Here is a 21159-nt window from a genome sequence, read left to right as displayed (position 1 = left end):
CGCTGCCGTTGCCCGCGCGCAGGCGCAGGCGCGGCCCCGCCCGTCCCGCCGTGCCCCGCGCCCATGGCCGCCCGGGCGCTGCTGCGGGCGGCGGGGGCCGCGCTCGGGGCTCCGGCCCGCGGCTACGCCAAGAAACCCGGTGAGACCCGGCACCGCCCCCGCCCTGCCCTGCCCTGCCCTGCCCGTGCTCCCCGCCCCGCGTCCCTCCGGTCCCCCGCGCCCCCCGTCTCCATCCCTCGTGCCCCTCGCTCCTGTCCCGGCTCCCTCTCTCACGCCTGGCTCCCCTCGCCCCTGACCCAGCCCCACTCCTGCCTCGCGGTGCCCCTGCCCCCGAGCCCCGTCCTTTCCCCCGCCCGCATCCCTGTCGCCCCTGCTCTGACCCTGCCCTTGTCCCCACAGCCGCCAAGGCCAAGGGCAAGGGCGCGCCCAAGGAGGCGCTGAAGGGGCCGGAGGTGTGCACGGACCCCACCATGCTCGCCACCCACGCCATGGGGGTCAACTACTTCAAGGAGGGCCCGGAGGTGGCCCTGAAGCCCGACTCCGAGTACCCCGACTGGTGGGTGCTGCCCCGTTCCCCTCCGTGTCCCCACAGAGGTGCCGTCCGAGAGGCGCAGGGACAGTGAAGTGCTCTGGGAGGAGGCAACTGCCCCTCTGCAGCCCAGGGACCTTCCTGGGGTCAGGGAGACAGGAGTGGGTGCACTGCGGATGTGGGGGCGAGGGATCTGCACGTCCTGGTCACTCACGTCCACGGCTGTGTCCCGTACTTGTCCCTGTTTCCCTCCTTCCCGTAGCCTCACATCCTCTGCATTCGCCCTCAGGCTCTTTAAGATCCACCTTGGGCCCCCCAAGAAGCTGGAGGAGCTGGACCCTGACACGCTCGAGTACTGGAGGCGGCTGCGGAAATACAACACGTGGCAGCGCAACAAGTTGAAGAAGGGCAAGAAGTTTTAGGTGCTGCCAAGCTCAGGGCTGCCCCACGCACCAGCACAGGTGGCACTGGGACCTGCTCCTGCTTTTGGTCGCTTGATGTAAACAAGAAATAAATCTGGGATGAGACTGATATCTGTTACAAAGTCTGTGTAAAACTTGGGCTCTTGGCAAGCTTGGTGCAGGTCCCCCCTGTGCCAGGGGCTGAGGCAACACAAATTCTGGGTGTGTTTGCGAAGGCAGAAGCTCAGGTTTTGGCTCGTGGAGGGAGCCCACACCACACACAGGTTGTGCTCCATCACATCTGTACCTCAGTCTAAGGGCTCCACGGGGGGGTGGGAGGGGATGCCCCCCCTCACCCCGTTGTCACTGCGTCTCTGGGGGTCTTGGGGACTGAGCAGCCTGTGCTCCTGGGGCAGGAGGACCAGGCTCTGGTGGTGCTGCCGAGCAGCAGGTGAGGTGAGGTGGGACATAGTGGCCCCTTGCTCTGCTTTCCTCCCTTGGCAGCAGGAGCAGTGGTGCTGGGATGCGAGGGCTGGGCTGGGCTGGGTGGTGGAGGCAAGGTCTTCCTCACAGCAGCTGGGCCCTCACTGCCCTGTCCTTGCCTGTCCTCACCTGGCTCTGGCCTGGCAAAGCCCAGCCGTGGTTCTGCCCATATGTTGGTCTCACCTGGCTGAGAGGTGCTCCCGTCACCTTGGTTCACCTCCATCCTGGACTTGCTACCCTGCAGCTCCTGCCTGGGCTTGAGTTGGGCTGTGGGGACAAACAGCCACCCACAAGGTCCCCCCACAGCGAGGAGGGGGCAGTGGAGCCCCTGCCCAGCCCGGCAGTGTCCCTGGTGCCCCGTGCCCTGCAGCAGGGCCGGGGGCTGTGCCCGGCTCCCTGGGGGGCTGTGGGTGGATGCCCACGTGGGCCCCCCACGGCAGCTGCACACCCCACAACAGGAAGGAAGGCAGAGGGAAGCAGAAGTGCAGTGCTGCAGTGTGGGGGCTGGGGCAGATTTTGGGCTGAGCCCTCATTTCCTCTGCGTGGGGCTGGGTGCACACCCTCAGAGCTGCCGGGGCTTGTCCGGCTGTACCACGCGGTGAGTGCCCGTCCTGCACCCTGCCCTCCCCTCACCACCTCCAGCGTGTCCAGCCCCCCAAATCCAGCAGAAGGTGAGCAGAGGGAGCACCCGGATCCCTGCCCTCCGTCTCGGAGCCCCCTGCTCGGGTGAGTGTCAGCCAGCTGCCCTGGGCAGCTCAGTCTTGGGGGCAAGTGCTCCTCTGGGGCAGGTTGTTGGGGAGGGACCTGAGGGGAGGAGGAAGGAGCTGTTCCCTGGGTGCTGCCCCTGTCCACGTGATTCATGCCATGCTCCCCTCGTTGTCAAAACCTCTCCCAGGGTCAGGGCAAGCTAAGATGGGTCTCAGCCCCAGGACCCCCGTGTACCCTCCCCTGATCCCTCCACAGCCCCTCTTGGTGGCCTGTAAAGGTTTGTGCTGGCTCTGGAGCACAGAGGACTTGTGCCAACGAGGGGGCTGCTGCTGTCCCACTGGGGCCTCTGCCAGGGGGAGAGGGGGCCTTGGGCCCCATTCTCTGTGGTCCCTGAAGGGACAGGGAAGGTGAAAGGGGACATCCCGTCTTTCCAGTTCTGTGGACCCCAATTCCATGAAGTCCCTTTCTTGGGACTGGGTTAAAATGCCCTGGCTCCTTGCCTGAGGCTGGGGGGTGAGTGGGGTCCCCCAGGCTGCTGTCACAGCTCACGGAGGGAGAGTGTGTGACATTCCTGGCTGGCTGCCGGTGGCCAGATCCAGCAGCACTGCCCAGCTGGTTCCCAGCATCTCCCCAGGCTCCTGCTAGGAGGGGACCTGACACTGGTGAGCTCATGCTGGTGGTCTCCCTGCTGAGGCACACTGTGCCCGGCGGTGTCCAGTGGGACCCTGTCACCCCGTGACTCACTGACGGCTCGTCCCCTCGGTGTCCCCAGCAGGGATGGGGGACTGGAGCGTGCCCATCGGCGCCCTGGGCGAGGAGGTGGTGGCCCGGCTGTGTGAGCTCCTGGATAACGCGGGCCGGGGCTGGCGCAAGCTGGCTGAGCTGGCCGGGGCTGAGAAACGCTTCAAGTGCAGGTAGGGCTGGGGGGCATCGCCGGGGGCTGTCCCCGACCGGGTGACAAAACGCCGGTGGGTACAGCCCTGCCGTGGGCCGGGCGAGGGGCGCGTGGGTCCCCAGAGCCATCCCCTGGGCAGGGGACACCGCCGAGAGCCCTGGCGGGGGCCCGCCCGCCCCGGGAGGGAGGGGGCACTGACGGCCGCGGGCGCTCGCAGCGCGGAGGAGCTGGAGATGTGCTCGCTGAAGGTGCTGGAGCCCCGCGGCAGCCCCACGCAGTGCCTGCTGCAGCTCCTGGCCGAGCGCGACTGCACCCTCAAGTACCTGCTGGGCTGCCTGGAGCAGATGGGGCACACAAAGGCCTGCCGGGTCCTCAGCGCTGCCGGTACGGACGGGCAGCGGGAACCGCGGGGCTGGAGGGGGCACCGGGGACGGGGGCTCAGCGGGAGGAAGCGGATGAGGTGAAGGGCAGCTCTTCCTTCTGGGGGCTGTGCTACGGTAGAGGGGTCCTGGGTGGGTGGGATGGATGCAGCAGGGTGAGATAGGATGGGATGTGGTCTGATGGGATGGGGGACAGGCAAATGGCATGTGGTGGGACAGGCTGAGATGAGGTCAGATAGGATGGGATGGGACAGGTTTGGAAAGCATGCGATGGGATGAGATAGGATAGCATGGAGCAGAGCGGGGTGGGATAGATTGGAACAGGATAAAATGGGTGAGGTGGGATGGCACCGAATGTACCAATGGGACAAGACAGGATGAGGTGGTTGGGACAGGACAGAGGATGTGATAGGATGGGCTGGGCTCGGCTGGGCTTGGGCAGGCTGTTGGGGGGGATGGGAAGGGGTACAATGGGACAGGATAGGATGGGACTGAATGGGATGGGATGGTGTGGAACGGTGGTCTCCTCTCCTGCAGTCCAGGACATGATCCACATCACGGTGCAGCCGGAGTCACAGGTGGTGGTACAGGGGACACGAGTGTCCCTGACCTGCTGTGCCACCGGCCCGCCGGGGCTCATGTACCAGTGGTTCTGTGGGAAACGGGAGGTGAGGCCCCGCTGTGCCATGTGGAGCAGGGCCCCCGTGCCCTGTCCACAGTGAGGGCACCCACACAGGTAAGAGGGAGCCCCTGACTCCTTGGCCACCTCCTGTCTTGTAGGTGCCTGGAGCCACGTCCCCGGAGCTGGTGATCGACACGGCCACCCCGCCGGGCCAGCCCGAGTGGTACATCTGCCGGGTGAACTGTGGGGCCACCTTCGCCTTCTCCAGGTGGGCCCACGTCCAGGTGGAGAAGAGCAGCAGCCCCAGCTCAGGTGGGCTCCTAGATCTGCGTCCCTGGCTGGCACCCATGCAGCACTGCTTGCCCTGTTGGGAACAGGGCAGGTCCCACAGGGCACCGCTGGCCCCGTCAGGAGAGGGATGGATCCTGAGGGGAATTGCTTGCTCTGTCAGTCACTGGCTCAGCCACAAGGGTCTCTCGGCTTGCTGGGGTGACAGTGCCCACAGAGGAGCCACATGCCCTGTGTCTTCCTCTTGCACAATGCCTCATGCTACCCCTGGGTGCCAGGGCCTGTGAGTGAGGAACCTGGGGCCTGGAGCAGCTCTGCTGAGCCCCGCCATGGCTGGGTGCTGAATTTGCCACCCTGTCCCTTCCCCAGCCAGTGGCTACTGCCCGAGCATGGCAGGGCTGCAGATCCTGCGGCAGCCACGGCCGTGCCGCCTGGCCGAGGGGGACACGCTGGCGCTGGAGTGCAGAGCCATCGGCAACCCCCCGCCCCAGTACCAGTGGTTCAGGAACCGACGTCCTGTGGAGGGGGCTCAGGCACCTCAGCTCCAGGTATAGTGGGACCCCTGGCACAGCACAGTGTTGGCACGGCGTGGCACGGCATGGCACAGTGTGGCACAGTGCAGTGTGGTCCAACACACCGCCCCAGCTCCCGCTCTGTCCCACTGGCAGGTGAAGCTGGTGACAACGGCCGAGCGGGGCAGCTACTGCTGCCGAGTGTTCAACCTCTTCCACGAGGTGTGGAGCCAGGAGGTAGATGTGGAGATCGGTGAGGGCCCCGGACAAACCTCTGTGACTCTCTCCCTCTGTGGGGTGTCCTGACCCCACCCTGCTCCCCGTTAAGCCCTCATGGCTGCTCTGCAGTTTTGGGGGGCTGCAGCCCATGCTGGGAGGTGCTGCCATGTGTAGGATCCCTGACCCTCCCTTTGCCACAGGCCCACGGCTCTTCACCTCTGGAGGCTCCTGGCAGGAAGGGGATGGAGGTAGGTGTGGGTAGAAAGGGCAGGTCCATGCTGCTCTGCCCACCACGCTCCCCTGGCACTGGAGGGCCCTGGCACTGTGTTTCTCTCTTCCCAGGCTCCCCAGAGTGTGGCAATCCCGGCCAGTTGTATGGTAAGAGCCTGCCCAGGAGGGGGTGGTGGCCCTGGGTGGCTCTGACTGTCCCCAGTGTCACCACTGTCACCCCAGGAGGCTTTGCTTGGCCAGGGGTTCTTTGGGTGCAGCGCACTGGGAGAGCAAAGCAGCACCCCAGCCTTAACCAGGAGTGGATCAGCACTCTAACTCCCAACCCAAATCCCTAACTCCAACCTCCAACCCTACCCCCACGGTTCAGGGATCAGCGAGGCAGGGACACCACAGGGCACTTCAATACCCAGGGACAGTAATGCTGGCCACAGCTGGGTGTCACCTCCGTGGGCTGAATGGAGGTGGGGACAGCAAAGCACCCCACCCCTTTCTCAAGACCTCCCTCTCCCATCCTTGTAGCCACGGACAAAGTGGCGCTGCTGATCGGCAACATGCACTACCTGCACCACAAGCAGCTGCAGGCGCCCATGGTGGACGTTCATGCCCTCAGTGCCCTCCTCCGCCAGCTCGACTTCAAGGTGGTCTCACTGCTGGACCTGTGCAAGGCTGAGATGCAGATGGCTGTCAACGAATTCCTCCTCCTCCTCGACAAGGGCGTTTATGGTGGGACAGCACCCGCCAGGGCAGCTCCAGCCTGGGGAAACCGGGGGGTTCTGTGCTGGTGGAGGGACTGAGCAAGAAGGAGGGTACTGGCAGGTCCAGGGACGTCACCATGTCACCTGCCCTCCATTCCCCCTGGCAGGTTTGCTCTACTACGCCGGGCACGGCTATGAAAATTTTGGCAACAGCTTCATGGTGCCCATTGACGCGCCCAGTGCCTACACGTCGGCACACTGCCTGTGCGTGCAGAGGGTGCTGCGGGCGATGCAGGAGCGCCGCACCGGCCTCAACACCTTCCTGCTCGACATGTGCCGCAAGAGGTGACCCAGCCCTGCCACCCCCCAGGGACACACTGCTCAGGGACATCCCAGCACAGGGACCCGTGGGTGCTGGCTCCTGAGGGAGCGGTGCAGGGCACCCCTGGGGTCCTGTCTAAGCACCGCAGAACATCACTGCCCCTCTGAGCTGGCAAACACCATGATGGGTGGGCAGAGGGGCACAGGGCAGCCCCTGGGCTCTGAGGTGCCTTGGGGTGGGCTTTGGAGGGGGGCAGTTCCTGGCTCTACCCAGCATCGTTCTCTTGCAGGAACCTCAATGACGATGTCATCCCGCAGGTCGGGGCGCTGGAGGTCACGGCCAATATCGTCTTTGGCTATGCCACGTGGGTCCCTCCCGCCATCTCCCCAGTGTGGGCAGCGGGGCTGAGTCTCCCTTCCTGGCTCAGAGTGGGGCAGGGGCTCAGCCCCCCTGCCTGTGTCTCTCCCCCCTCCTTGTATCCCTTCACTCAATGCTGGAGGTAGTAGGCAAACAGCAGCCCTGAGTCCCTCACAGGGCGGGAAGGTGTCCATGGCACTGCTCAGCTTTGGGTAGCCCCTGAGGGCATGAAGCCCTGAGCTCCTCTGGAGCACAGGGATTTGGGCTGGTGATGCTTTAAGCATCCAGGATCCAGCTGTGGCTCCCACCTGTCCCTGGCACGGTGGCCAGATGATGAGATGGGAACAGGAGCCAGAGGTGCCCAGCTCTGGCTTCCCCAGGACTGTCGTCCTGTTGGGGGCCAGTTCCTGGGGAAGTGCCAGAGCCCACGATGCAGCCGACTGCTGCCCCATCCCTGCAGGTGTGCGGATGCCGAAGCCTATGAGCTGAGCCAGGGCGAGCTCTCCAACGGCATCTTCGTCACCTTCCTCAAGCGCTGGCTGCTGGAGGACGAGAAGATCACGGTGCTGCTGGACAAGGTGGCCGAGGGTGAGTGGGGAGTAGTGGGGGGCAGTGATCCCCCTGGTGGCCCCTGCTGACCCCCTGTGCCAACGGCAGACATGGGCACGCTGGAGATCACGCGGGGCCGGCAGGCGCTGGAGCTTCGCAGCAACCTCTCGGAGAGACGAGCTCTGACGGACCCCATCCGCCCCCCGGGCCGGGACGAGACCTCTGCCAGGAACCTGCAGTGGGCCAAGGCTCATGGTGAGTCACAGCCACCCCGTCCAGAGCTGGCACCTGGAGCGGGGACAGCCCAAGGTGCAGGGAGAGGCTGCAGGCAGCACCCGCCAGGTTCCTCCCAGCTGGAGGAGAAGCTGGCACAGAACCACCAGCCTGGAGGCAGGACCACCATGTCAGCATCCCTGCTCTGGGATGACCCAACGGTCTCCTCACCTGTGGGTACAGCTGCAGCCCAGAGGCCCTGCAGGTCCCAGCCCTGCTGTCCCTGTCCCCTCCCCAGTGCTGCCGGAGAGCCGGCACCTCCGCTTCGACTGCGGCGTCACCGTCCAGCTGGGCTTCGCCGCCGAGTTCTCCAACATCATGATCATCTACACGCGCGTGGTGGCCGCCCCCACGGACATCACCAAGTGCGAGGCCAGGCTCACTGACATCCCTGAGGTGGGATGGGGCTGCCAAAGCCACACCAGAGTGGTTGCTGGGGAACGGGGCTGGGGCACTCGTGGTGGTTTCCATGTGGATGCCGCCCGTGGCAGGAGCTGGACGTGGACCTCAAGTGCACCAACAAGGAGAGCCCGGAGGAGGTGGGCAGCCCCCTGGCACCTGTCTGGAGCCTCGGCTGCCCCTCCTGCTGCCTCTACAGCCGGATCTGTGGCTTGCAGAAGCTGCGGGTAAGGGGCGGGGGCCGGTGTCAGGGGCATAATGTGGCCATGGCCGTGCCAGGACACGTGCCCACGGTGCCGGTGCCCCTGCAGCAGGAGCTGGCCTTCACCGTGTGCCTGCAGTACCGCTACCGGGGCATGGACGACTTCGTGGAGGAGCGGCAGCGGGTGAGCGTGGGGCGGCCGCTCATCGCCAAGCTCAACCTGCAGCAGGCGGCCTCGCCCTCCCCGCCCCGCAGCCCCCTCTCCTCCTCCCCCCCCGAGAGCTGGGGGGCAACAGGCAGCTCGTGGGTCAACACCCCTGAGGAGAACCTGAGCCCCGACGTCCCCAGCTCCCACACCCTGTAGAGGGACAGTGTGGCCCCCCCTTGTCACCGCAGTTCCCTGGAGCCACATCTGTCCTGCTGGGGGGCCGGGGATGGAGGGGGCGGGGGGGACGTGCACAGAGGTGGGTGTTGGGAGGGGCTGAGCCCCATCTTGGCCTGTGCCAGGGGGTGTGGGGCTCGCAGCGCAGTACAGCTGGGACTGCTGGCCCCAGCCCCACATCCCCTGGTATGGCAGTGCCAGCCCCATGTCCCTGGGTATGGCAGTGCTGGCCCCACATCCCTGGCCAGTGCCAGCCCCACAGTGCCAGGCCACCAGCGGGCAGCCCCGGGGGCAGAGTGCCCAGAGCCCACGGCTCAGCGAGCGTGAGGCGTCGCACTGGGGCAGGGCTGGGTTCCTTCAGGCCTGGGAGAAATAGAGAGAAATAAGCAGCTTAGGGGGCAAATCCCATGGGAGGGGATTAGAAGGGGGGGGAGCAGGAGGGCTCCTGCTCTGCCACGAGGGACTGGGAGCACCCCCTAGTGCCCCCAGAGCTGCCCGTAGCACTTAGTCCCCCCAGGAAGACCCCAGGCACCAGCCCCATCTTGACAGGGAGTGATTTCAGGACAGGATTGGGATCTAAGGGGGAAAAACATGCCATTTTGCTTGGATTTTTCCCAAACGCAGCCCCACATACCGTGGTGGGCTCCAGTGGGTCTCCACCAGGAAGAACACCAATAAAAGTGGGCTGGGCGAGCCTCCTGCCCCTGCCTTGCTTTGAAATGGCATTTTCGGGGGCAGAAATCTTGCCTGTTCCTGCAGGAGGTGCGGAGCAGCCACCGGGCGCACCCACGGGAGGGCCCGCGGGGTACCAAGCGAAGGAACCCCGCCACCCCCCGCCACCGTGTGCCGGGCACACCGGTGCCACCTCATGCAGATTAGCTCATTTAAATAACTCACGCAGCCCCCCAACCCCGAGGAGCCGGGGAGGCGCATCCTCATCCCGGGGCCCCTCCGCGCCCTCGCTCTCGGGTGGCGGTTGCGGGGCCGGGCTGGGGGAGCACCCTCGCCCCAATTAGGCTCCGATCAAACGAGCCGGGGGTGCGGCGCTCCCGCTCCCCGCGCCAGCCGGCCTTTGTTGGCGCTCGGGAGGCCGAGGGGTGCCCCGGGCTGGCGCCAGCCTCGGCAATTATGTCATGTGAAAAGCGCAGCCCCCATTGAGCGCGTCCCGTCCCCCGGATCAAACCCCATTACTTCCGCAGCCGTTGCTTCATTATCTGCCGGCCGGAGCCCGGCTCTGCCGGGGCGCTTCACCCCATTAGCTGGGCTGGGGGGCCGGGGAGCATCGATTATGCGTTTAATGGGTTGTTAAAGGTTTAATTGTCGCTAACGAAACAGACGAGCAGCAGCAGCCGGGGGACGGGGCACAAGGAAAAGGGTCTCGCCGGGGTCAGTGCCTCGCCTGGCCCGCTGGCATCCCGGCCAGACCCGCCTGACCCCGGGGCTCTGGGGACGTCACAGTCCGGCCCCGGGGGTCTTGGATCGGGGTGAGACCCCCGGGGGGGTGGTGAGAGGAACGGCGGGCGGGCGCACTGGCACCGAGCGGGGTCTGGGACACGGGGACACGGCGGGGACGGGGCTGCCCCAGCACAGCCCCGGCTGGTGGCTGCCGCCGGCTCCGAAGCAGGAAGATTTCTGGGGAAACGTCTTGTTTCAGTGTGGGGAAGGAGGAGGTTGGCCCTCGTCTGGCTTCCCCAGGGACCCGGGTGCTCCTGCTCACCCAGGACTGAACCCACCTATCTCGCTGTCCCAGTTGGGCTTCAGCACCTCAAAGCCACTGTGGGCTCAGCCGTGTGCTGGGGGCCTGCTGGCCCTTGCTGCCAGTGAGGTGACACTCAAGTGCCTTGAGCTGTGGTGGGTGGGAAGGCAGGGTCCCCCTGGAGCCACAAAGCCACGCTGGGGCCCCCTGGGGAAGTGGCACCTTGTCACCAATACCAGCTCCCATCTGGTAGGAGCTGCTGGCGGGGGGTAAGGTTGGCACACCCTGACATCCCTGCTGCAGAGACCCCAGAGCTCCCAGCTGGCCCCCTCCCCTCGCCAGCCCTGGCCATGGGCCACAGGGGTCCCACTGCCACCCATCCTCCCACCAGCACAGTTCTGGCAGCTCTGTGCCACTGGCACCTCTGGGGAGTGTTAGGGCAGGGGGGCGGTGGGCACAGCCCCCAAGGGATGGTCGAGAAGCTGACCTGTGATGAGCCATCGAGGCCACAGTGCAGCCAAGCCAGTCCCAGCCCACAACCAGGGCTGGACTGAGTCACCCACCCCTGGACCCAGCCCTGCACATGGCACCCCGAGGGAGCGGGGCAGGAGGGTGCCCAGGGATGGTGCTCCCGTGCCCTCCAATAAAATTCCTTCCCAGCAGAGGCTTGACGGCCCCGCTGTGCTAACGAGGGCACAGTGCCCAACTCCAGCATGCGGCAGCCGTTCATCTTATCTCTTTACTCACGATACAACCGTCCTCTCAGTGCCAGTGCATCGCCCAGCACGATCAGCACCGTGCCCCAATGCAGCTAAAACATCCCCCCAAGTACTCCCTACGAAACTAGAGCTTTTCTGTTCAGTTTTGTTTAAATCTGCAGCATTAAAAAAAAATTAATAATAACAGGAAGGGGAAGGGGTGTGAGGAAAGGAGGTGTCCGACCAGGGGGTGGTGCATGGCCTGGTGGCACGGTGGGATGCCTGAGCCTCGGCCAGATCCTCAGCCAGTGCTGGTGCCACAGTGAGGCAAACGGGCTCCCCCAGGGTGCTCCCCTGCAGCGGGGTCCTGCCAGCACCTGACTGGCTCCCCTGCCACTGCCAGTGCTGGCTCGGCGGGGGAAGACAGCCTGGCATCCCTGCCCAGCACCGGCTTTGGTCCCGCTGAGCACCCACTGTCCTCCCTCACCTGCCCCAGGGCTGAGCCGGCACCGGGGCCAGGAGCCGGGGCCGGGGGGGCCGGAGGGGCCAGAGGGGAACGTTCATCAAATGGGCTGCCAGGTCTTGTCGATGGTCTGAATGTGCTCCTTGGCTTTCATGCGGAGCGAGGCGATGCTGGAGCTCCTCTGGTCCACCTCCTCCAGCGGGTACTTGTCCACAAAGGGGGTGCCGCACTGGTAGGGCGCGGGGGCCATGGGCTGCATGCCCTGCGCCATCGGTGCGGGGGCGTTGAGGAAGGAGTGCCCGCCGTAGGGGGGCTGCAGGGCCTGGGGGGCTCCCATGAAGCCGGGGATGCTGTGGACTGTGGTGGCGCTGGAGATGGGGGATGTCAGCCACGGGTCGAGCGGGAGGGAGTTGCTCATGGGCCCCACGTTGGGGGTCATGGGGGGCCGGTTGAAGGAGAGCACGGGGGTGTCGTGGAGCTTCATGGAGCTGGCCTCCATCTTCTCCTGCCGCCTCCACTTGGCTCGTCGGTTCTGGAACCAGACCTGCGAGGTGAGAGCCAGGGTGAGCTCCACCGTGCCCAGCCGGTCCCTTGCAGTGTGCCCCACATGCTGTACCCCATGCTCTGCCCCACAGGGAGTGCTTCAGTGTCATGTATGGGGTACCCCATTGCACAGGGGCTGCCCTCCAGGGCTCCTGCAATCCCAGCACACCGCACACCTCTGCCAAAGCTCTCCCACAAGCCCCACAGACCAAGGACATCTCTGAGGTACAGAAAGCAAGAGGTGTCAGCACACAGCCCCTACTCTCCGTGCTCCATGGAAATGTGCTCCCTGCCCCTGCAGCCCTCTGGGTAGTGTAATCTGACCTTCCAACCCCTGGATCAAAGCTTCTAGATGTTAAAATGCCATAGTTACACCAAAATCCAGCAGGAACGACAGGGACCAGTGAGCCAAATCCAGCAGTGACATCTGGCCCTGTGGGAACAGCTCATTGGAGTGCTGGTCCCCATGTCCCCAGAGCAGCACAGGGCACAGGGTCTGCTGTGAGAGGCAAAGGGGGAGGAAAGATGAACAGCTGGGTGGGGAAGGGAATGGGGCACAAGTCTGATGAGGAGCAGCTGAGGGAGCTGGGGGAGCTCAGCCTGGAGAAAAGGAGGCTCAGGAGGGACCTTGTCTCTCTCCACAACTCCCTGACAGGAGGGTGGAGCCAGGTGGAGGTCGAGTTCTGCTCTCAGGGAACAAGTGACAGGACAAGAGGAAACGGCCTCAAGCTGTGCCAGGAGAGTTTTAGATTGGATATTAGGAGAAACTTATTCCCCAAAAGTGTGGTCCAGGCCTGGCACAGGGTGACCAGGGCAGTGGTGGAGTCACCAGCCCTGGAGGGATTTAAAAGCCATGTGAATCTGGCTCTTGGGCACATGGGTTAGTGGTGGCCTTGGCTGTGCTGGAGGAACAGTTGGGCTCAATGGTCTTAGAGGGCTTTTCCAACCTGAGTGATTCTGTGATTCTATGAAACTGGTCATTGCTCAGAGAGCTCAGCAGATGTGTCCTTATAGTCTGGACCCCCCCAAAAAAAGGCTGCCTTGTCTTAGACTGGGGCTGAGGCCTGGGGATCTCAGTTCGTCTGTGCGGGGGTCACTGCTTTGCTTTGCAGGGGTTTTGTCTCTTCTTCAGCACACTGGCCAATTGGCCCTCTCCCCAATCTCACCATGCCAGTCTAGGGATGGTGGGGACTGTACTGGTGGAACCCTGGGCTCTTCCCAGGCTGTGCTGTTCCCCCATGAGCCTTTTCCTGCAGCCCAGGGAGCGAAACCTCCCCAGCCCCACTGCCCCCCTCCTGCTCCAACAAGCTTATAACCCCCAAATCTGTGAGGATCTTGCGCTTTCCCAGCCTGAAAGACCTGGGAGTGGCCTCAATCAGCCAAGGTTTGGCTGCTTTCCCATGTGAACAGCAGGAGGGATGGGAGCAGCCCCCACCAGAAGGGGAAAAAAACAATCTCTAAAAACCATCTCCCTGCCCAAACGGAGGGGCCAAACTGGGACCCCACAGGCCAAACTGGGACCCCCACGGGGGAAACAGGCTCAGCCATTAAACCCTTTCCCTGGCTTAGTCAGGAGCAGCTCTGCAGAGGTTGCTGCACCCACCTCGAGCAGTGGGGAAACTGAGGCCTGGAGGGAGGTGGTGGTGGTGGAGCCGAGAGCGGAGCGGAGCTCTCCAGCACCCGGGGGTCCCTCTGACCTGGCCCAGGGACAGGCCCGGGGTGCTGGGCCACGGGTGCCCTCCCTACCTGCACGCGGACCTCTGGCAGGTTGACCTTCATGGCCAGCTCCTCGCGGCTGTACACGTCGGGGTAGTGGGACTTCTCGAAGGCGCGTTCCAGCTCGTGCAGCTGGTACGTGGTGAACGTGGTGCGGTTCCGCCGGTGCTTCTTCTTGGGCTGCTCCTCCTCGGCGGAGGCGGGCGGGGTGCCCTCGCTGTCCCCCGGCTTCCGCAGCTCGCCCAGGTCCCCCTCGCACTTATTCAGGAACATGGTGGCACCTGCGGGGGAACCGCGGGGGTTAGTGGGGCCGGGGGCTGTCGGACCCCCCCGCGGACCCCCGGTACGGGGACAGATGGACAAGTGGACGGAGGGACGGGAGGGTGGGGCGGCCCCAGGGACAGGTTATGCAAAGGAATAATCCTCTCTGCCACTGCGTTATCCCAGGGCTGTGGTGTCCTGGGGACTGACCCAGGGTCCTGGAGATGGACACCCCGGGCACCCTGCACTTGGCTCTGCTCTCAGGCACCACCAGACCAACGCATCTGTCGGTGCTGAAAGTCAAATTTCCCCTAAAGTGGAGGATTTTATGAAAGAACCATGATTGAGAGCTAACCTGACCTCCCCCTGTCCCGCCCTGGAGGGGACCAAGTCCCTCCTTCCAGACCAGCTCCTCTCCTCCAGCCTCTCCCATGGGGAAAGTGGCCCTGGAGCGCTGGAGGACCCAGCGTCAGTCCCCAGGCACTGCAGGAGTGACCCGGCGCCGTCCCCTGGCTAATAACCGTTTTGGTGACGCTTATAAGCATTTTCAACCCTTGCAACGTTTCATCTTTAAGCTTTTTATCCGGCATCTGAAATCTTCCTGCAGTATTTGCTGGGGATTAAGGGTCTCTCTCCACCGTGAGGATGTCGGCAGACATGGAAATGGGACGGAAAGCTGTAATCCTGGGGCAAGGAGCTGCATCGCCCCGACCCACCAGCAAAGACGTGGCTGATGCCCGAATGGGAGTGGGGAGGGAAAAGGAGCATCAGTTCGTGCTGGGAGGGTGTAAATAGGGGTCCCAGAGGGCGTTGGGCAGGGGGTGGGTGCTGGGTGTTGCTCAGGCTGGGCACATGCGGGGTGTCTGTGTGGGGAGTGCCCGTGTGAGCGGTGTGACCGCAGTGTGTCTGTGCCTGTGCCGGGGTGGGTGTGGGGTGTGACCCACCCACAGGGTGAGTGTGGGGTGCTCAGGGGTGCTTGGAGTGAGGGGCAGGTGTGAGAGGGTGTGCGTTTGGTGGGCTGAGCGTGGGAGGGAACGTGTGAAGCACGTGCCCGGTGTGGGTGTGCCCGTGCGGGGCTGGGTGTGCGTGCAGGGTGGTTTGTGCCACGTGCTGCCCCGTGCAGTGCCGGGGGCAGTGCCCTCGTGCCGTGCACGCAGCACACACGGAGCGGGGTCTGCACGGGCAGGACACGGGGCACAGTGTGTGTGTGTGTGTGCACGGGAGGGCAGGGCGTGAGGGGTGTGCACAGCGAGTGGGCACAGGAGCTGTGGGCAAATAGTCAGTGTGCAGTGAGTGTGCAGTGCACGCTGCATGTGCAGGGTGTGCAGAGTGTGAGCAGTGTGGGCAGTGTGAGCAGTGTGTGTGCAATCTGTGCAGTGGGTGTGCAGCCTGTGCCATGGCTATGACAGTGTGTGTGCAGTGTGTGTGTGTTCAGTGTGTGCCATGGCTATGACAGTGTGTGTGTGCAGTGTGTGTGCAGTCTGTGTGCAGTGTGTGTACAATCTGTGCAGTGTATGTGCAGTCTGTGTGTGCAGTCTGCGTGCAGTCTGTGTGCAGTGTGTGTGTTCAGTGTGTGCCATGGCTATGACAGTGTGTGTGCAGCCTGTGCAGTGTGTGCAGTTTGTGTGCAGTCTGCAGTCTGTGCAGTGTGTGTGCAGAGTGTGTGCAGTGTATGTGCAGTCTGTGCAGTCTGTGCAGTCTGTGCAGTGTGTGTACAGTGTGTGTACAGTGTATGTGCAGTGTGTGCAGTGTGTGCAGTGTGTGCAGTCTGTGTACAGTGTGTGTACAGTGTATGTGCAGTCTGTGCAGTCTGTGCAGTCTGTGTGCAGTCTGTGCAGTGTCTGTGCACTGTGTGTGCACTGTGTGTGCAGTGTGTGTACAGTGTGTATGCAGAGTGTGTGCAGTCTGTGCAGTGTGTGCAGTGCAGGTTATTTGCAGTGTGTGTTGCACACCCAGCATGTGCCACACACACACACACACACACACACACACACACACAGGGCCTGGGTGCAGCGTGGGTGGTGCATGTGCAGTGTGAGTGCAGCACAGCAGGTGTGCCTTTAGAGCCCCCCCAGATGCCCCACAGCCCCTCGTGGGGTGTCTGTACCCTGGGGAATCCACCCAGCTCTGGCTCTGGCCCCGCAGTCTCAGGGTGCCCCAGGGGAGCTGCTAATCAGGGTGGGGGTGCTGGGTGCTGCACCCTGGGGTGCCCCAAGGCAGGGCTGAGGGGGTGTTGGGGGGAGCAGGGACCCTGTGGTCACTGTGTGAGTGTTGGGGTGTGCTCTGGGTCTGGGGACACAGAGGGGGATGGGGTGCCCCACTGCCATCCCACTCTCACTCACCCGCTTCTCATTTGCGCAGCTCCACACCTGCAAGGGAAGGAGAGAGAGGGGGTGAGCACCCAGAGCACCCAGAGCACCCAGAACCCTGCCTGGGGCACAGACCCCCCGAGGGACACAGCACCCCATCAGAACGCCCTGTCTGCCCTGCCCAGCCAGGTCCCATGGGGCAATGGGGGTGGAGCTGGGGCTGGACGGGGGCTGAGAGGAGTTGGGGCAATGGGAATGGGTGAGATGGGCATGGAGGGGATGGGTGAGAGTCTGGAGGGGCTGGGGACAAGATGGGGCAAGTGGGAGGAGAGAAGAGGTGGGGGATGGTGGGGGGACAGGGACAAAGTGCAGGGGTGGAGGTCAGAGCAGGGCTGGGGGCAGCCCCATGGTCCCCACATCCCGACCCCATTGGAAAGCAAAGGAGGCCAAAACTCCCCAGGGAGTGGCAAACCCCATCCTGGGAGCAGGAATGAGCCAAGAACAGCAAAATAATGGAGCAGGAGTGACCTGGCAGGGGGCAGCAGCACCGGACCCTGCAGGGTGGGGGGTGAGGGCTGGACCCCCCACCCCAATCTGCCCTGGCCTGACCAGGGGCACAGAAGTCCCTGGGTGGGGAAGGGGGTCCCTGACAGGGTCGGACTGGGGGTGTCAGCACCAACCACCCTGCGTTCCCCATCCTCCAGGGACTGGCCTCGGGAGCCCCAGGCCTTCACCGCCAGTGTTTTGGGAATCCTGCCTGAAAACGGGCCCTGCTGAGCTGGGTCAGGGGGAGCTGCTGGACTGCCAGCTCCCAAAGGACATCCTCCTGCAGCCCCTGTCATCCTGGCAGCAGTTTTTGGGTTTAAGCCCTCAGGCTGTAAAACTGTGCTGGGAACCAGAAGGACCCGGTGCCTCCGGAGGGTTCTTCCCCCCATCTCCTCAATGCTCCAACCCGTGGTTTTCCTGTGGGGGCTGCCAGCCAGGGGGAGGGGACAGCTGCTGTTACAGACACTCAAAAAGGCAACAGAAACTACATCGAGCCCTGGTCAAAGTGGGTAAAAAACTCACTTCCTCAGTACTGCAAAGCAGCAGAGCATCAGCAAGGACAAGTGGCCTTCCCTGGCAGCAGGGATACGGAGGACACAGCCCCGGGACAGCCCCAGCTTCCACTGGGACCCCTTTCCTTGCCTTTAGGAGCCCATCTGGGTGCCAGGATTTGGCTCCCTGGGCTCAGGCTGCCTGGGATGGGTGGTGGGAGCGTGGGTGGCTCCTGCCCCTGGCCCCACGTAAATCGGGGCGAGTGACGCTGACTGGTGCCCGCACCCTCTCCCAAGCCCCCAGGGAAAGGTGCCAGCCCCGTCCCCAACCCCGGGCACACCCTGGGGACACCCACTCCCTTCCTCAGCATCCTCCCTTGGCGCTTCGTCCCGAATTGGAATAAAACGGCGTTACCTGCTGGGCCCAACTCGGCTTTTCCAGGAGTATTTAACTTTGCCAGTCCCTCCCGGGAACCAAACAAGCGGCTCAACCTCACCAATCTCGCAGCTTTGGCCGCCAAAGTTGCCTCTAGTCTTCTTATTTGTCACAGAACCGCCGTGCTAAGGCTCGGGAGAATCTTTATTTAGTGTTGCAGATGTCACCAAGGCACCGCAGATTGGAAATGAGTCCAAAGGATTAAGACGAGGTTATTAATTGGAGGCCTTCCCCTTTAAGAATGATTGACAGTTACTTTCTGGACAAGTAATTGCTCTAAATGTCCCCCCAGCACGGGTCCGGGGGGGCAGCGGCGGACAAAGCCCCGAACTGCCTTCCCCACTCGGATTGTCTCCCCACAAAGGCGTCCTGCTGGAGTTTGCCGTGTAATCCCCTCATTACGGGCGAGGAGAAAGAATTAGAAACAGGGGGAGCGGAGAAGAAAGGATGGAGGGGGAGGGGGCAGGATTTCCTTGGGCTGCCGAGGCGCTGCCCCAGGGATGGGGTCTGGGGCAGCGCCCCGAGCCCCGGTGGGATGGGGATGATGCCGTGGTGGGTGTTGTCCCCCCCGGCTGGGGAGGGTGAGGCTGGGGGTGGCCCCGTGGTGGTGTGGGTGGCCCCACAGCTCCCAGTGATGCTGCCTGTGGAGCCCTGCCCATATGGGGAGCAGGGATGGGGATGGGTCTGGGGACAGGGGTGAGGATGAGTCGTGGGGTCCAGCTGTGAGGAGCCAGTGCAGGGACATGGTCTGGGGACCTGCTCTGGGGTCTGGGTGTGGGCCCAGGTGTGGGGACCTGGTGTAGGGACCAGCCATAGGGACCAGGACCCCTGAACAGCCTTGGGGACCTGGTATGGACACCAGGCAGGGGGAACACTCATGGGGACCAGAGCAGGGGACCAGGCAGGGAGAGGAATTGTGGGTGGCAGCCATGGGGGGCAGCCATGGGGCAGTGCCCGTGGAACCAGGCGTGGGGATGATCCATGGACACAGGACTGAGTACCATGGGGACACCCTGTGGGGACTGACTGTGGGATGGAGCTATGGGGACCATCCCTGGGGGCTGTCCATGGGCCCTGGCCATGGGGGTGTGGGGGAAAGGCAGCCAGGCTGAGGGCTGATCACCATCTCTCTCCTCCTCACTCCCGCTGCTGCCCCTGGACTCCAACGGATGATGGGAACATTGTGGTGGAGGTTCTGGGGTTCCCCGGGGAGGATGTGTTTGGTGCTGCCCAGAACCTCCATCCCGTGGGGCAGATTTTGCCCTTTTCTTTCTTCACTCGCTTTTACTTTCTCCCAAAAACCTCTTCCTGCCACCTGTGACTGCCACGGCCCCCAGTCACGTCTCGTCTTCCTCCCACTCCCTTCCCCTCCCCACCAGTTCCCCTTTTGGATGGCAAATGTCACTGTGGGGGTTTTGGACCCCAGCACCCTGTGCTGGGTGGCTGCTGGCCCAACACAGGTCCGAGCCCTCTTGCTGGGGCTGCTGCTGGCAGGACCCCGCAGCCTCCTCTGCATCCTGGTTTGGGTCCCAAGGCCACCTCATTGTCCCCCGTTGGGGCTGTGCAGCTTCACCTGCCCTGTCTGACACTGCTCTGGGGACGGTGTGACGCTGTCTTTGGGATGCTACTCCCCTGGGGACAGTGTGCCACCACCCCAGGGACAGGCTGGCACTGCGCCAGGGACAGCAAGGCCCCATACAAGGAATCCAGGGGGGCCACGGGGATGGGGTGACACCCCCACACCATACAGAGCTGCCAGGGGGTGCAGGGGAGTGCAGGGAGGTGCTGACTCTGGGGGTTTGGGGACATCCCTCAGCTCATGGATGACGTGTGGGGCTGGGGCTGCAAAAGGGCACCTGGACCCCACTGGCCCGGGTGCCCACAGTGGCCACTGTGAGGAGTGCAGGAGCCGTGTCTCCCACACTGGTGGCCCTCGTCAGCTTCCCCCAGGGTGTCCCCCAGTCCGGGGGGTGCAGTGAGGTGCCAGGGTGCTGGTTTTGGGGCCGGGGGGCTGCCCAGTTGCCCGGCCCCAGCGCTGTGGCCCGCGGTGTTTGCCGTGCCGGCCCCGCGGCCGCCGTAAGGTGTTGGCTTGCCCGGGGGGAGGCAGCAGGCTGATTTGCCAAATGATTATAATTGCCTTTTAGGAGCAGATAGCAAATTGATTTGCTTCCTCGTCCAAGGCCCGTAATCGCTTCATCACTTTAAAATATTAATGCTATACTTCTTTGCTAGTTTCCCAATTACCCTAATTGAAGGCAAATTGGTTAAGAAGGTGCAATGCAGAGTATCAGGGGGTTTAGTTCACTCAAATGACAGTTTTAAACCTCCCTAATCCTATTAGCGCGCAAAGCTGCTAACGCTTAGAGACGCTGCGTCAGCTTACCGGGGCGGTGGGGCCGGAGGCGGGGGTCGGGCCGGGGGGCGACCGGGGGCCACCGGCCTCACGTGACCAGCTCGGCCGGGGATTTATCACTTTTTTAGTTCATTAAGAGGCCTTGGGCAGGCGGGGAGGCAGCAGGGGTGACCCAAAAGGGTGCTGAGCGGGAGGCAGGTGGCAGCGTGGGGAGGGCGGGGGGGCAGGACGATTAGCCAAGGAGACCTGGCGGAGGGTCCTGACCCGAATCCCAGCTGGCGCTGGGAGTCCCCACACAGCCCCACTGGGAGCACTGGGAGAGGGCTGCCCGCCAGGGCAGGATGGGGCCCTGGTGTGGAGCGGAGATGGAGGACTGTGGTGACAGAGTGCGCTGGGGACCTCAGTGCCACCATCCCAGCAGCTGGCACTCGGTGTGGAGCCCAGCCCTGGGGAGTGCAGGGACGTGGGGTGGGAACGGTGTTGTGCTGGGTACTGCAGCTGCTGCCACCCTGTCAGGGCCCTGGGGGGGGATTGGTGGGGCACCGATGGCCCCATCCCACATAATACAGGTGGCTTTGTCCCCAAAGGGAGATTTTAAAAGTTCTGAAGAAAGGCTGGAAGCATCGGCAGTGATGACAGGGATTGTGGGGACAGCAGGGCCACCAACCATGGGGAGGCTCCCTGGTGCCAGGCCCTGACGAGCCCGTGCCACGCTCCCTGGGATGCTCCAGCAGTCACCAGCCCCTGGACTGGTACCTGGAGGGGTGGGTGCCCAAGGGGAACTGGGCACCTCCCGCATCCAGGGACCTCCTTGCTCCACGTGCTCCATCCAGGGTGGCCCAGCCGGGAGCGTCTCGTGACAGCTCCGTGGCACAGCTCCCACCCCACCCGCGCTGGATTCGGTCTCCCCCTCCCAGCCCGGCCACCAGGGCCGTGGGCAGCCCGGGCAGGGCCGTCCCCGCAGGCCTTTCCGGAGCAGATGGCTGCGGCGTGGGGAGGACGGAGGCGGCTCAGCGCGTCCTTCCTTTCATGCACACACAGCGTGACTCCCGGCGGCTCCGGCTCCGGCGGGAGGTGCCGTTGGGGCCAGCGCTGCCCGTACATTTTACACGGGTTCAGATAGCTTAGTCCTCGGGGACAGGCGACTCAGGAAGATTAGACCTCGCTAAAATAGGCAGGTATTAGTGATCTCAGCAGCCC

The 21159-nt window shown here is 63.8% G+C and overlaps 3 protein-coding genes and 1 long non-coding RNA gene across 5 annotated transcripts; 3 read left to right on the top strand and 1 right to left on the bottom strand.

Moving 5' to 3' along the window:
* The first annotated feature begins 53 nt into the window (after positions 1-53).
* On the top strand, positions 54-1060 carry MRPL54 (mitochondrial ribosomal protein L54). Its single transcript, XM_032712340.1, has 3 exons — positions 54-139; positions 400-556; positions 819-1060. The coding sequence occupies exons 1-3, from the start codon at positions 64-66 to the stop codon at positions 949-951; spliced, it is 366 nt and encodes a 121-aa protein (XP_032568231.1). The 5' UTR covers positions 54-63; the 3' UTR covers positions 952-1060.
* A 918-nt stretch (positions 1061-1978) lies between these two features.
* Positions 1979-9113, top strand: LOC116799306 (mucosa-associated lymphoid tissue lymphoma translocation protein 1-like). The gene is given in 18 exon segments (XM_032712342.1): positions 1979-2139; positions 2894-3035; positions 3234-3400; positions 3934-4064; positions 4177-4327; positions 4672-4760; positions 4762-4854; positions 4975-5071; positions 5238-5285; positions 5380-5415; positions 5788-5991; positions 6131-6308; positions 6575-6649; positions 7103-7230; positions 7300-7446; positions 7703-7860; positions 7956-8090; positions 8175-9113. Coding segments are annotated over 17 exon segments (2229 nt in total). The 5' UTR covers positions 1979-2139; positions 2894-2898; the 3' UTR covers positions 8430-9113.
* A 1941-nt stretch (positions 9114-11054) lies between these two features.
* Positions 11055-14843, bottom strand: RAX2 (retina and anterior neural fold homeobox 2). 2 transcript variants are annotated; one of them, XM_032712329.1, is made up of 3 exons: positions 14180-14843; positions 13594-13844; positions 11055-11848 (listed from the first exon to the last, which is right to left on the bottom strand). In XM_032712329.1, exons 1-3 carry the CDS (start codon positions 14412-14414, stop codon positions 11405-11407), a joined length of 930 nt encoding a protein of 309 aa, XP_032568220.1. In that variant the 5' UTR covers positions 14415-14843; the 3' UTR covers positions 11055-11404. The 2 variants fall into 2 exon arrangements, with proteins under 2 accessions (XP_032568220.1, XP_032568221.1); XM_032712330.1 differs by having other exon boundaries at positions 13621-13844.
* Positions 14844-14910: 67 nt separating this feature from the next.
* Positions 14911-17278, top strand: LOC116799307. The gene is made up of 3 exons (XR_004361037.1): positions 14911-14996; positions 16186-16322; positions 16838-17278. It is a non-coding gene; the product is annotated as an uncharacterized LOC116799307 (long non-coding RNA).
* Positions 17279-21159: the final 3881 nt, after the last annotated feature.

The sequence above is a fragment of the Chiroxiphia lanceolata genome, chromosome 27 (genome assembly GCF_009829145.1).
Source record: "Chiroxiphia lanceolata isolate bChiLan1 chromosome 27, bChiLan1.pri, whole genome shotgun sequence".
Lineage (NCBI taxonomy): Eukaryota > Metazoa > Chordata > Aves > Passeriformes > Pipridae > Chiroxiphia > Chiroxiphia lanceolata.
Note: the sequence above shows the minus strand (reverse complement) of the source record. Positions and strands in the feature narration are given on the sequence as shown.